Below are 12,017 nucleotides of genomic sequence, written 5' to 3'. Positions count from 1 at the left end.
ACCCAATGAGCTCCTCTAACTTGTCCAGTTTCAGATAAAAGGCCTAAACTTTTTAATCAGTTCCTTTCGTGAAGATTCTCATTTGACAAAACGGTGAATCTCATTTATTTTATGAAACTTACTTATTTTACTGTGGCCTGGCTGGACAATCTCATCACCTGTGTTTGGGTTGCCATTGGTTCACAGTGGCTTTAGCGTGGGTTGGGGCGGGGGGAGAGCTATGCCTGTGCTTTCTGTAGCACCAGGCCTCTTTGAAATGCCAGGCCCCAGGGCAACTGCACTCTTTGCCCCGCTTCAGGCAGGCCTGCTCCCTCATAAAGCTTCAGCCTGAGCCTGGGCACACTGCTGAAGGAGTTAAAAGAGCACCTTTTTCCTGGCCAGAGTATCACAGATGAAGAGAAAAAAAAAAACAAACCCCAACCACACAAAACCCTTGCTGGCCCCTGACTGAGATACCTCATGTCCCTTATGCTCCAGCACCATGGGCAGGTGGGTAGAAAAATGGAGAAGGCAGGACTGAGATTCAGGGCCTCTCGTAGGTCAGATTAACTCTCCTGAGCCGTGTCTACACGTGCACGCTACTTCGAAGTAGCGGCACTAACTTCGAAATAGCGCCCGTCACGGCTACATGTGTTGGGCGCTATTTCGATGTTAACATCAACGTTAGGCGGCGAGACGTCGAAGCCGCTAACCCCATGAGGGGATGGGAATAGCGCCCTACTTCGAAGTTGAACGTCGAAGTAGGGCACGTGTAGACGATCCACGTCCCGCAACATCGAAATAGCGGGGTCTGCCATGGTGGCCATCAGCTGAGGGGTTGAGAGACACTCTCTCCAGCCCCTGCGGGGCTCTATGGTCACCGTGTGCAGCAGTCCTTAGCCCAGGGCTTCTGGCTGCTGCTGCTGCAGCTCGGGATCCATGCTGCATGCACAGGGTCTGCAACCAGTTGTCGGCTCTGTGGATCTTGTGTTGTTTAGTGCAACTGTGTCTGGGAGGGGCCCTTTAAGGGAGCGGCTTGCTGTTGAGTCCGCCCTGTGACCCTGTCTGCAGCTGTGCCTGGCACCCTTATTTCGATGTGTGCTACTTGGGCATGTAGACGTTCCCTTGCAGCACCTATTTTGATGTGGTGCTGCCGAACGTCGAAGTTGAACGTTGACGTTGCCAGCCCTGGAGGACGTGTAGACGTTATTCATCGAAATAGCCTATTTTGATGACGCTACATCGAAATAAGCTACTTCGATGTAGGCTTCACGTGTAGACGTATCTCTGGAGGCCCACAATGGGGTGTGGCTCAGGGCTGAATGTGTGGGTGGGGGCCACTGGGGAGCAAGTGTGGAGTCTGGGAAGGAGGGAGGGTGAAGGAGCAGGCTGGGGGGACCTGTGTGGGAAGTAAGGTGCATAATTGGGGGAACAATGGGGCGGGGGTTCAGGAGCAGACTGGAGATAAGGTGCCTGGGCAGGAAGGAGGGTGCTGGAGCAGGCTGTGGGTGGGCAGGAGGGTGCAGGAGGAGGGTGGGGGATTAGGGCAGGTGGGGAAGCAGGAGCAGGGTTGGAGGGGTGGGGTCTTGGAGGGAGAAGAGGAGCAGGGTGGGGATCTGGGCAGGAGGAGGCAGGGGTGGGGTGGGGGCGCTTACCTCTGTGTGCCACCCCTGCTCCCATTCCTGGCTGGGGAAATGGCAGTGGCAGGAGAAAAGCCTCTACAGGGAGTTTTTCTCCCACCACTGCCAGGCCCTGCTGCCCTGCTTCTCTGACTGGCTGGGATTTAAATGAATTCTTTTCGATTAATTTTAAATAACATAACATGATAAATAACATGATATTAAGATCTCTGTTTTCTGATCACTCATTTGTTTAAGCAGACTTTTGTATTGCAAAAAACATATGACTGCACCGCAGCTGTAAAACAGTCACAGAAGAAAAATGTCTGAAATGACAAAACTAGTTACCAATGAATAAATCTCAAACAATGAAATAAAATAAATGGGAGGACTGCAACATGCATTTGGAACAGTTGCAGCAGAAGAGCAAACAGAGAAAAGAATCCCAGTGATCACAGACACAAGAAGAGATGCAGTGGGGAGGGAGTGGCCGGTGGTGTGTGTTGGGATAGGGATGTTTTGCTTTTTTTCAAGAGCTCTGAGATTTTCTTCCCTATAGACTGAATTCCATTGACTAGCACTGAGTACATGTTAAAAATGGATAAACTCTCAATCCATAGACCAGTGGTCTATTTCAAAAGATAGATAATCAATGCATACATTTCAGGCTGTTTGTTGTGCTCTTCCAGAGCTGATTGTCCCATTGGACAAGACTGGCATGTAAATATTTGTGCAATGCTTAAAATCTTTAGTATTTGTCTGTTGGAGCCCTGATCCTCTGTTAAATTAAGTTGTTGTGTGCACTTGTTCTCTGGATCAGGGCGGTGCAAAGTGGGGAGTGTACAATTTGTAAGGGGGGGCCATGCAGCGCGATTGTTTAACCAATCATGGAGGCAGAAGGTATCTTGCATCTCTTGCATGTGTTGCCTGATTGCTTTAGAGGGGCAGGTGAAAGCATTAGTGGCAGCAGCAGTGGCGGCTTTTCTAATGTCTCTCCTTGGCTTTCAGCTGTTGTGACCCCTTGGCTTTCCTTCTCAGTCCCTGCCTCAAAAAGTGTCTGCCTTCCCAACTGTGCAGCTTCTGCCCTGCCACCAACTGCTTGGAACCCCTGAAATGTAGGCTTGGCTGGGTCTGTTTGCAGGGACGAAAAAGGAGGCCCCATGTAAAAAGTTTGCTCACCCTGTTCGAATGACTGTTATGTACAAGTGGAATCGAGATAATGCATCTTTGATACAATGCTTCCTCACCAGAAGGAAGGGGATGTTATAAAACAGGAATTCATAATTAGCGTAAATGAACTTGGAAGCTTAATAGGTTGGTGCTACATATTTATAGTTGATACCCTTATTAAAGGTGAGGCAACTAAAGAAAGCTAATAGAAGACTAGTTCACAAAGCTTTCCCTACAGCATACCATAAAAATAGCTTGAGGTGGTGTTTGGCAACTACTTGTTTTTAAATCTGTTGCCCTATTTGAATTGGGAAACACTTTTCTTAGTCAGATGCAGTTCTGATCAGAGATGGTTTTATAATTGGCAGTCCCCAGGCTAGCAGAGATGGGAAGGGAAGTAGGGAAGCTTCAGCAGTGGATATCCCCCCACTCCACTCTGATCCCATTTGGCAGTTTTTCCTCTTACTGTCAGACCTGCTTCTGGAGTGGAGAGTGGGCCACTCTGTGAATTGCTAAATCAGTACAAAAAGATTTTGATGGGAGTATAGAGTCCAAACAATTCCTTGTATTCCATGTGCCTAGAACCAGATTTGCTCATGTTTAAATGGATATTTACATCTTAATTTTTTCCCCCCCATGAATGCTGGATACTAGACCAGTCCCTGGAGAAGCACTGTTGTTTTGTTTGTTTGCATCACGCGCAATATAGTATTAGTTGCCGAGCTGCATAATTAGTTTTTTCCAAATTCAACAAACATTTTGCTCTCTCTTGACCTGCTCAAGTACAGACTGATTAGTTAAGAGTCCCATGAGGGGCATCTGACTGGCTAATCTAATGCTGTTTTGTGTATTGGTGCCACAGCAGGTCCGGCTATTCCCTTCCGGAGAGAGTAAGATTTATTCTGTAATGGTGTTTTTTTTAAAGTATAGGGACTGTTATTCCATATCACACATTTTATACTCTCTGAACTCTGATCTGTGGAAGGAAAGCCAATTCACAAGCATGTCTTCAAGACAAGAAATTGTAATTGTTAAGTGAAAACTCAGGTTTCCTTAAAATTGACCTTTAACTTAAGATGCTTTTAAATAAGTGAGCCCCAAGAGGTGGAATTTTGTTGTATAAAATGCAAATGGAAAATGCTAAAGTGGCCATTCATATGAAAAGCACTAGATGTGTTGCCTCTAATATGCTAATGTTTATATTATATTGCATTTTGTTCTAGCATCCGAATCCTCCATTTATATAGTGCACCATGACACTTGCCAGACATGAAATCTTGTCTTCACTAGGGAATTCCACAGAACCATAACAAATCAAACAAACTGGCACACTCATTGGACTACTCAAATTGGTCTTCTGGGAGTCCCATTACAGATACAGCTGTAGCAGCCTTCAATCACATAAATGTTTAAAACATTACACGGCAGCATATTGCTGTGATCCAGTAGAGCAGAGTGATGGGTTATGGGTGTGGTTGGATATGAAAGTTAATTTTACAAATAGCTGTTTGGACTAAATTTATGGCTCTTACATAAAGCTAGAGTAATTTATTTTTGTGGGTGAAAAAGTTGGTATTTCTTGATTTTAAAGTTATACATAATATATATATATATATATAGCTTTATTAAATATTAATTGGAGTTGCATGAAGCTGTTAGTCTACATAAATTGAGACATAAAATGTATAGTTTGTGGAAAGGGGAATTAACACACTAATCTGGGCCAAAATGCAGGGCAGTAGTGGAGCCTTTGGGCTGGAACAGTAGCTATGCTCTTCTCCGTTGTTTGTGTAGCCTGTTAGAATGACTGGATCTATGTAATTGAAGATTTCACAGAATTATTTTAATCCTTCATTCCTCCAATCCACATTCCACCTGTTAATCTATGTGTGGCTAAGTTTGCAGGGAAGCTAGTTAAGGTGCATCTACACTTTGTTTAAAACCTGTGGCAGCAATTCTTAGAGCCTCGGTATACATGTTTGAGCTCACATGGCTCACACTTCATTGCTAAAAACAGCTGTGTAGAAATTTGTACTCAGATTTTGAAGACAGAGATGGGTTATGTGCCCAAGGTTTGCTCTTATAGCCATACTATGAGGCTTAAATACCATGGAAGATAGTTTGCAGTCCCATGTATCCCAGGTAAGTGTCTGATCAATTGAAGGAGCTTTGGAGGATCAAGTTCTCTTTCCTATGCAATTAAGACATGATTAATGAAGGGTTTGTTTGCTGTATTATATACTTAATGAGGGTTTGAACTGGTCCTCCTGTAAGTATTTTGTAAGAGCTTTCTAGGAAAAAAACACCTTTTCTTAAAACATAAAATCCAAGCATAAAAATCTCCTACAGATGTTATATTGCTTAAAAATCGTATGTAAATAACATAGTTGCTAAAAATTGTTAAAAGCCAAAAAAAAAAAAATCATGATTAAGCCTGAGGCTAACCCTTACCTGAGGGTGGTTTGAGCTCCCCCTCTTATCCCTCCAGAGCAGAATGATTTCAAGGCAAAGCATGAGCCATATCTTTGAATTTTCTGACTCTCTTCAGTCTGTGTCACAGACTAATATCAATGTTAATAAGTGTACTTGCTTAGAAGTTTTCTTGGGTTCCTCTTGACTCCTTACCCTTCAAGTGTCGTGGTGACTTATCCTTCTGCTGGGAGAGGACTGGCTGCAGTTCTGAGTTGGCTGTTGGGCTATGTCTAGACTGAAGAGGTCTCTTGGCAAAAGATGCACAAATTTTGCAACTCATTTGCATATCTTTTGCTGAAAGTTCTGTTGGGAGAGGGTTTTCTGACGTTTGGCCTGTCCACACAAGGTGTACAGGGATTCTGACAGAATGCACCTGCCAAGCAGAGCTCTGCCAGCAGATCTGCAGTCTGGGCGCACGCTTGTCGACCAAGCTGCTGTTGACGGAAGTATTGTTGACAGAAGCCTGCAATCTAGATGTAGCCTCAGAGATCACCTGAAGAGCAAAGTTATGCCTGATCTCTGAGCTGAGGATAACCCTTCAACACTTCCAAAACTGACTGGGATTAACATTCTTTAAACATAGATTTTTATAATGATTAGACTACCAGACTACGAATGTCAGAGGTGGGCCCACAGTAAGATAGTTGCCTCTATTATGTGGCACAATTGATCACAAAACTCATGGTCTCAGGATCCAGGTCCCATTTGGACTATAAATGATGACTAAAATATCTAGCTCGGTTAAATTTGCTCTTAAGTTCTATCATACTAATTAGCATAAGAAACAATAGTGCAAATAAATTATATTACTTACAACTGTTCCCTTTAAATGCTATCCAAATATATAAATGCAACTGAAAACTAAATAAAATTAAGTTTTATATGGGCTGCAACTAACATACATTTCCCCACTTAAGATAAAGTGCAGAAGAGAAGAGGACTGGAAAAGAGGGAATTCTGGCTTTAGATGAAAATGCTGTACACTTTCCAGAACAACATGTACTTGGATCAGTATTAAAGAGAAGTTCTTTGAATGTTTAAGCCAAATGACCTAGCATGCTGATAGTGTAGGGCATATTTCACAGTTATATAAATATTTAAACAGTTTTCCAGACTATAAGACAAGTAAATTAGATTATTTTAGCTAAAAATAAAAACAACCTTTACTACCTTGTAATAATCCACCTTTATTCTGAACTTGACTGAAATTGGTCAGCACTATGAAATTATCACTGTAGAGAAGCCCTTTATTAATGCTGCAATAGGACAGCTCTCACATCTCAGTGAATTTTATATAAAAACAATCTGAAAGTTACATTGATGCACATGGTCTCTTTTCTCTCTGGCTCGCACAGTTTTGGAAAATCCTTGCAAAAATGTCAATAGGGGCCCACTTATATCTGCCCTTCTTATTCATGGTAGTATTTAATAATTCCAGAGCCTTTGCTGCGTTATAATTATGGCTGTACCAAATTGACAGTCATGAAATACATGTCATGATCTGTGAAATCTGGTCTCCCCTATGAAATCTGTGATGTGTGGGTTTTTTTTTGTTTTTTTTTAGTGTGAGCCTACTACCCTATACTATGGAGTGTTCATAGGGGCTGTGAGTGATTCTCAACTGGTGTGCCAACTCAAAAGAGGACTGGGGGGGGTCACAAAGTTATTGTATAGGGATCATGGTATTACTCCTCTTCTTCACTGCCTTCAGAGCTGAGCGGCTAGACAATAGTGGCTGCTGGTGGTCCCACCAGCACAACTCAGAAGAAAGAGTGGCAGGCCCTGGGTCGGGGTGGGAGTGAGGTCCACCTCCAAACTGTGGAAGGGCTGGGGCCAAGGACAGTTAGCTAGACACTTACCTCTCCACCCCCACTTGCTCAGAGCTGTGTGCAGCTGGAGCAGTGCTGCCACAGCACTTCAAATAGGCCCAGAGCTCTGGCTGCCACAGCTGCCAAAATAGCAGTCAGTGGCTGGAGTACTGGGACCAGAGGCAACTGTCTGCTTTGTGTCTGCCACTCTTACTTCCCAAGTGCTGCCTCCAGAGTTAGAATGGGATCCCTACAGTGACAGTACAGTGAAATTTCAGATTTAAATATCTGCAATAATGAAATTTATGATTTTTGAAATCCTATGACTGTGGAATTGATGTACCATGAATTTAGTAGGACCCTAATTATAATACATGGCAGAGTTTTTTAAAACTTAGCAAAACCGAACTTGTTCAGGCAAGCTTGAAAACATTGATACTTCATTTTTCTTGTTTGCTTTGTTCTTATTTTCTTTCTTTTTCATGTCTTATCTCATGCCTCTGAATCTTTCTTCTGACTTTGCTGCCTCACGTTTTCATTTGCCTCCTCCATCTCTGTTTTGTTCTCTCCACTCATATGTGAAATGATTCTGACAAGATTCCTTCAATTACACATGAATCTGGTAGCGATCTTACTGAATAATGTCTTTACTAATGTTACCACCAACACAAATAATTTTAAAATTGGTAGTATTTAGTAATTTGTCATAAAGACAGTTTGTTAATAATGGAACGTGTTTATTTTGAGTAGTGCACCCTCAGCATTGATTTTTGTAGTGCAATAGTGCATATTTTATATCTCGTAAATGACCTTAAGACTGCAAAGGTAAATTACTGTCCCTAGTGAAACATATTTCTAGAAAAAAACTAAGAGTGTGCACATGTGTTTTATCTTTCATAGATTACAGAGTGAAGAATGGATGAATATAAAACCTGGTGACATCATTAAACTAGAGAACAATACATTTGTAGCTGTAAGTAGTTCATATATTTTCTTCCATAGTACTTGTCACAGAGAAATAAAATAAATAGTAACAAATAATTGCTTCTCTCTGCCTTTATTGTGTGTATTGTATGGCCGTTGCTCCTTGTCCTTGTTGCTTCTCCTTTGGAACTCACTTTGAATCTATATAACTTAAAATACTTTTCTTAAATAGGGTGACTACTCATCCCGTTTTCCCCGGGACAGTCCCTTATTTATGTTCTCCCACGGGCATCCCAACCTTCTAAAGAAAATGGGCAAATTGTCCTGTAGTTCATGGGGCTCTGTTCCCCAGCACCCAGTGTCTCAGAGTGACAGCCTCTGCTGCCAGGGACCCCCACTGCAGGGCAGCTGCCCAGCTCCCTGTGCCTTGAGTGAGGCTGTGCCCTGTGCATTGAGTGAGGCTCTGTGGGGAGGTTGTCCTGTTACCTCGTCCCCTGTGCCTCAGGAGCAGTTTCTGCTGCAGGGGAGCTCCTCCGGGGGAAGCTGCCCCATTCTTTGGCACCCCCTGGTGGCAGCCCCTGCTGCCTGCAAGCTCTGCCATGGGCCAGCTGCCTCGTTCCCTGGCACCCCGTGCCTTGATGAGGCAGCTCCTACCGCGGGGAAGCTCCTCCATGGCCCAGCTGCCCTGTTCCCTGGCCCTCCCCTGCTGGGAGGCTGCTAAGCCCTATTCTCAGCCTGGTCCTCCACCCGCCATGAGTTCCCGAGCCTCCATTCTCTGCTCCCCCTCATCAGGAGGCTGTGGAGCTCCCCCAGTGCTTCACCATGGAGCAGCAGCCTCCATTACCAAGGAGTCTTGACATGGGAGAGTGTCTCCGGAGGTGAGCATGCTGTATTTGCCATAGGGCAATGTGGTTGCCCTATTCTTAGAAGGCTGGTACTGTAATTAAACATAAATACACATCTGAGTAATATTTAAAGATTTATTTACATGTGTCGAAAACCACTCCTTCATTTATTCCTCTGTGCCTATGGAATATAAGGCTCTAAAAGGGGTATTTATAGTTTATCCTGTCAAGATCTATTATATTATAAATTTTCCTTCAAAAATACTATGATCTGCCAAGTAAAACTGGGCACACTTTGTTATGGAGTACTAACATCAACAATGACAGTTTCTAGTCAAAGCTGCTAGTGAAGGTACTATACGTTGAATCCTTTTATGCAAAATAGTGGGGAAATAGTCATTGCAAAACCTTAATGTTAATGAATGGGAACCAGTTTAAAATATAAAAGACTCAATTTTACAAATTTTAGACCAGATTAGCATCTGATTTCAGTGGCATTACACTGATTTACACTGTGTAAAGACCTGGACCTTATGTTTTAAAAAAAAAAAAAAAAAAGTCAGTTAATTCATCAAATGGATTTACTGAAGTCATTGGAACTATGCCAATTTACAGCAGGTAAGGATCTTGTTTATAAAGTCTGTATTTTCTCTGCTCAGTATTTGAGGGAATACAATCATAGAATGCTAGGACTGGAAGGGACCTTGAGAGGTCATCGAGTCCAGCCCCCTGCCCTCATGGCAGGACCGAGTACTGTCTAGACCACGGGTGTCCAACCTTTTGGCTTGCCTGGGCTGCATTGAGTGAAGAGGAATTGTCTTGGGCCGCATATAAAATATATAATATAGTTAATGTATATAAATCACATAATAATGTTAAAAGTTTACGATCTTGTGGGGCCGCATTACTAGCTGTCTAGGGCCTCATGCAGCCCGCGGGCTGCGGGTTGGACACGCCTGGTCTAGACCATCCCTGATAGACATTTACCTAATTGTTTTAGAGACTGAGAATTTTAAAATGTATTTGTGCCATAAAAAAGAACATAATGGTCTAACTCGGAACTTGTTAGTATCTGACATGAGTTTTTTCTCAATTCTTTTACAGCGTTTTGAGATGATAGAATATATTTAACATCCTTTTTTTTTTACAGGCTGATTTATTACTTCTATCTAGTAGTGAACCCCATAGTCTCTGCTATGTTGAAACTGCTGAGCTTGATGGGTAAGTTTCAATTTGTTACAGTAGTTAACAGAATAACTTAATGCATTTAAAAATATATTATTTATGTGTCTTTGGCATGGGGACCCCAGCTATTGGTCATGGATGTATTGTATTTCTAATGTTGTTCTTCAAGAGATCTCTAGAAAGTAGGCAGATGTAATTTTGGAATATGCAGGTGGTTTAGCTCTGTGTTATATTTAATAACTGTGAAGTTGGAGCACTTTTGCACTACTTTCTGCCCCTCCTCTAATGGTTCCTGAATGTTCTTAAGGCAAGGCTATAAATGGGGATGTGGTGCTCCAGTTTCTTCTGTTCCACCCTATGATGGTTGCAGAGAAGAATCTTCCCTGGGTCCAACCCAGATTCACTTCTTCTGTCAACAGTGCTATTTCCTATTCTTAGTCTTCAAGCGAGTTTAGTCCTATATTTTGTGTTGTTTTATTTGAAATTCTCTTATTTTTATTTAATGAGGTTTTTCTAGTTTTGCATCTCATGCAGTCTCATGAATCTTATGGTAATTCTTAAAGGAAAGTGGATGGTGATTTATCCTTCCATCTTTCGTACATCTTATGGTCCTTGGCTTAGGAAAAGGACACTTTTCTTCTTGGTACACAGTGCAAACCATCTTTACTCCAAGGATCTGTGAGGAGCATCAAAACAAATTCCATGTCCAGATGGCTATACCCTTTGGTGTCAATCACTTCAATTTTGTGCATAAAGATAGGCTTGTGTCTGCCCCACTTGCCTCAGAATTGAAGAATCAGCACACTGAAGTTCCACTAAAGGTGCCAGGGAAAAGATAAAACTACCAGCACTGAAGAATGTCAAGTTCCTCTAGTTCCAAGACTATAGTTCATGAAACTGCACAGCATCATCTGGGTAACTCTGATTGCTTGGGCATGAGACAACAGTGATTTCCAGATCTTCTTCATCTCTCCAGAGGATTGATTACAAATCTGTTATCTCAGCCATTGGCTGAGATAACAAACCTATAGTCCCTCATGACATGTGCTGTTGGACTTTAATTGATTTAGAGACATCATGTTAATTAGATGCACAACTTATTTCATTAAATTCTATAAATGAATCTATTCATAAATGCTCTCTGACTTTGGTGGAAAAATTTACAGTCTGGGTTTACCCTCTGGGTACCCTTCTGCCAGGTGAAGCCAACCATATCTTGATGCCTCTGAGTAGTAATATTTCCCAATTGCAAGTGCAGGGTCTGAGACCAGGTCTACTCTAGACATTAAAGTTGAGCCTAGATTCACAATTTTAGCTACTGCAAGCTAGAATCAACTTACTTACAACCAAATTACCCGGCCATCCTCACAGAGGGAGGTTGACAGGAGAAACTCTCCTGTCAGCCTACCTTACTCCTCATGATATTGAGCAATGCAGTGGTCAACTGTTGACCTCAGTTTGATTTCATGTGTCCCTACTAGGCATGCAAAATCGAACCCTGGAAGATTGACCCTGATCTATATTCTTGTTGAAAGTCCACTTACCTGCTAAATCTACTGTGTACCAATTGGCAACAGAATCATATTTATCCATGATGTAGTCAAGAGATTTTATGAAGGATAGAATGAATTAATCAGTCATAGATTCCATACCATCTTTTAGGACATTGGCCTAGTCCTTTCTTAATTCATGAGACCACTCTTTGTATCCGTGAGTAGGTGCTACCCTTCTTATCCTCCATATTAAAAACATTATAGAGTAAGCAAACTATGGCAGATCCACGCTTTCACAATTTTCTGTAAAGACTTTCTTTTCTTCTGTCTACATCTTAAATTCCTGCCCGAGGAGATAACAACTGATTTCCATCTCAGTCAGTGAGTTATTCTACCAGTATTCTTTCCAACCCCTTGTGCACTCTGGAGAATCAAAAGTTCATAGACCACGTGCTGCTAAAAGAGTGCTACTATTTTCTTTAAATAGCACTCAAGTCTGTAGAAAGTCCATTGATTTCTTCT

At 42.3% G+C, this 12,017-nt stretch overlaps 1 protein-coding gene across 1 annotated transcript in view; it reads left to right on the top strand.

Moving 5' to 3' along the window:
- Positions 1-12,017, top strand: part of ATP8B4 (ATPase phospholipid transporting 8B4 (putative)) — a 154,015-nt gene that overhangs the window by 46,809 nt on the left and 95,189 nt on the right. Inside the window, exons 7-8 of the mRNA XM_075007201.1 lie at positions 7,949-8,021; positions 9,968-10,038. Coding sequence (XP_074863302.1) covers positions 7,949-8,021; positions 9,968-10,038 — 144 coding nt within the window. The remainder of the gene's footprint in view (positions 1-7,948; positions 8,022-9,967; positions 10,039-12,017) is intronic.

This window comes from Carettochelys insculpta, chromosome 12 (genome assembly GCF_033958435.1).
Source record: "Carettochelys insculpta isolate YL-2023 chromosome 12, ASM3395843v1, whole genome shotgun sequence".
In the NCBI taxonomy this organism is placed as follows: domain Eukaryota; kingdom Metazoa; phylum Chordata; order Testudines; family Carettochelyidae; genus Carettochelys; species Carettochelys insculpta.
This window is presented reverse-complemented; position numbering and strand designations above follow the sequence as displayed.